Source organism: Petaurus breviceps, unplaced genomic scaffold (genome assembly GCF_028583685.1).
Source record: "Petaurus breviceps papuanus isolate PSGF00001 unplaced genomic scaffold, PetGlider_PUasm1.0 79, whole genome shotgun sequence".
Classification (NCBI taxonomy): domain Eukaryota; kingdom Metazoa; phylum Chordata; class Mammalia; order Diprotodontia; family Petauridae; genus Petaurus; species Petaurus breviceps.
This window is the reverse complement of record NW_027186523.1, coordinates 18,701,135-18,703,152: the sequence shown is the minus strand read 5'-3', so window position 1 is coordinate 18,703,152 and position 2,018 is coordinate 18,701,135. Positions and strand designations below refer to the sequence as shown.

The window sequence follows — 2,018 nt, the reverse complement described above, 5'->3', positions numbered from 1 at the left end:
ACACACACACACACACACACACACACACACACACACACACACACACATTAGTGTTTTTATAAGCCACTCTCCCAGTGGCCAGCCTGGAGGACGAGTTTGACCCAACAACGGACAAAACCCCGGATCTTAGAAGGCAGGAACAGAGGGGTGGAAACAAGCCAGGGAAAACACACACATATAAACACATACACACACTCACACACTCCAGGTAAAGGACGCGCTAAGCGTCGAAGGCAGGCGCTTCTCACCTCTTGGCAAGGAGGTAACGGGAGACTGGAGGCGGCGGCTAGGTCCACAGCCCAAGCTGCCCGGCAGCCGGCGGCGAGCGCCCAGCAGCAGAGCCAAGCGGAGCTCCAGCGCGGCGAGCTCCCGCGCTTGGACTCCCGGGCAGGCAGCCCCCGGCTTCTCCTGAGCGCCGCACTCCTGTGCAACCGCTGCATCTCTAGCTCCGGGCTGGGAGCAAGAGGAGAGACAGGAAACCTCCAGAGAGGGTGGAGGATCCAGATGTCTCGAGCCGCGCAGCAGCGGTTCTGCCCGCCGGCAGGGAGCGGAGCGGAGCGGGCGAGCCGGCGAGCCCTTTAGTCGTCTCCCCTCTCAGCTGTGCGCACCCCACCTGGCCTCGGCTAGCTACTGCTGTTTTTGCTCCAGCCGCTGCCGCTTCCCCGAGGACTGCCAGGCTGACAGCACGGGTCGCCTCCGTCACGCAGCGGAGGGAGGGTTCAGGGGAGAGAGGGAGGGAGGGAGGGAGAGAGCTAGAATGAGAAAGAAGGAGGGAGGGAAGGGAAGGAAAGGGCCCTGCGCTGGCGCCGCGCGGAGCTGGCACAGGAGGCGGGGAAGGTTGGCGGAGATGGCTTCGAGAGCTGTCTTTTAGAGAAGGTGCTGAGCTGAGAGAGGGGAGCAGGTGGTGTGGGAACTGGGGGGCCGAAAAGTAGCAGTCAACCGCAGCCTCCCTGCCCAGCTGAGCTTTGGTTCCAAGAAAGGATGCGGGGCCTCCTAATGCAAGATAGTGTTCCCTGGGGTTGCCAGGGAACGGGATGGCAAGGGCGTGGGGGAAGCCCAGTTGGGTGGTGCCCCCGCGGTGGCCTCTCAGCCACAGGGAGCAACCGCCTCCCTGCGGAGGTAAAGCACCAGGGGCAAAACCTCCAGAAGACAAGCTATTTCAGAAACCTTTTTCCCCCAAGACAACTATTCTATTAAAAAAAAAAAAATCTAAGCTAGCTAGACAAAGCCCGATTTCTAGTTAAATAGTTGAAATTAAGAAGGCTGAACTGGGTGGGCCAAAATCAGATAGAATGGCCTCACCTCAAGAAGCACTCCACTATCAGACAACTTTGATATCTGAAAAGAAAATTCGCCCTGTAATTTGAGATCTAACATGGGGGAGGGGGAGGTGATCTAGGCAAAATGCAGGCAGGCCCCAGAGGTGTATCCAGCACAGTATCAACATACTCAAATAAAACTATTGAATGTCATATTCATGACATGTGCCATGTTTATTAATAAAAATTTTATAATTAATAAAAATGTTATACAAAGAAGACAGCATGCTAAAAAAAAACTGGATGGAACACTTCCCCTTTAAAAAAAATTTTTAAGTCATCTTCCTATATAACAACTCAATGAAAGGACTGCCCTATTGAGGAAAAGTTGTAGTAATCTCAAGCATACCCTTTCATATTTTGATTTCACCTATAAATTAAATTTTATTTGTTTTCAAAAACAAGAGTATGGACTTGCCTTCTGTCAGAGATAGGGAATCCCAAGAAAACTCTAAGAGCCTCCTGTATAATTTTATAATCTAATAATTTTGTCCCTAAGACCAAGCTTACAGTTTTAAAAGGTAGATTATCCAGTGACTTTCATCCATTCAATAGCTTATCCAAATAGTTTATCAGAAATTCCCAGTGGGTTTTGGTTTTGTTGTCATTGTTGTCTGTTCGTTTTGTCAGCTCCATGGGGACTTGTTTTGTGCACAACTAAGTTTCTGGATCCTTCACTTCATTGTAGCTTAGCAGTTA

At 50.9% G+C, this 2,018-nt stretch overlaps 1 protein-coding gene across 1 annotated transcript in view; it reads right to left on the bottom strand.

Annotated features, from left to right (window-relative positions):
* Positions 1-732, bottom strand: part of LOC138175863 (endosome/lysosome-associated apoptosis and autophagy regulator family member 2) — a 212,235-nt gene extending 211,503 nt beyond the window's left edge. Inside the window, exon 1 of the mRNA XM_069106469.1 lies at positions 249-732. Coding sequence (XP_068962570.1) covers positions 249-440 — 192 coding nt within the window. The 5' untranslated portion in view covers positions 441-732. The remainder of the gene's footprint in view (positions 1-248) is intronic.
* Positions 733-2,018: the final 1,286 nt, after the last annotated feature.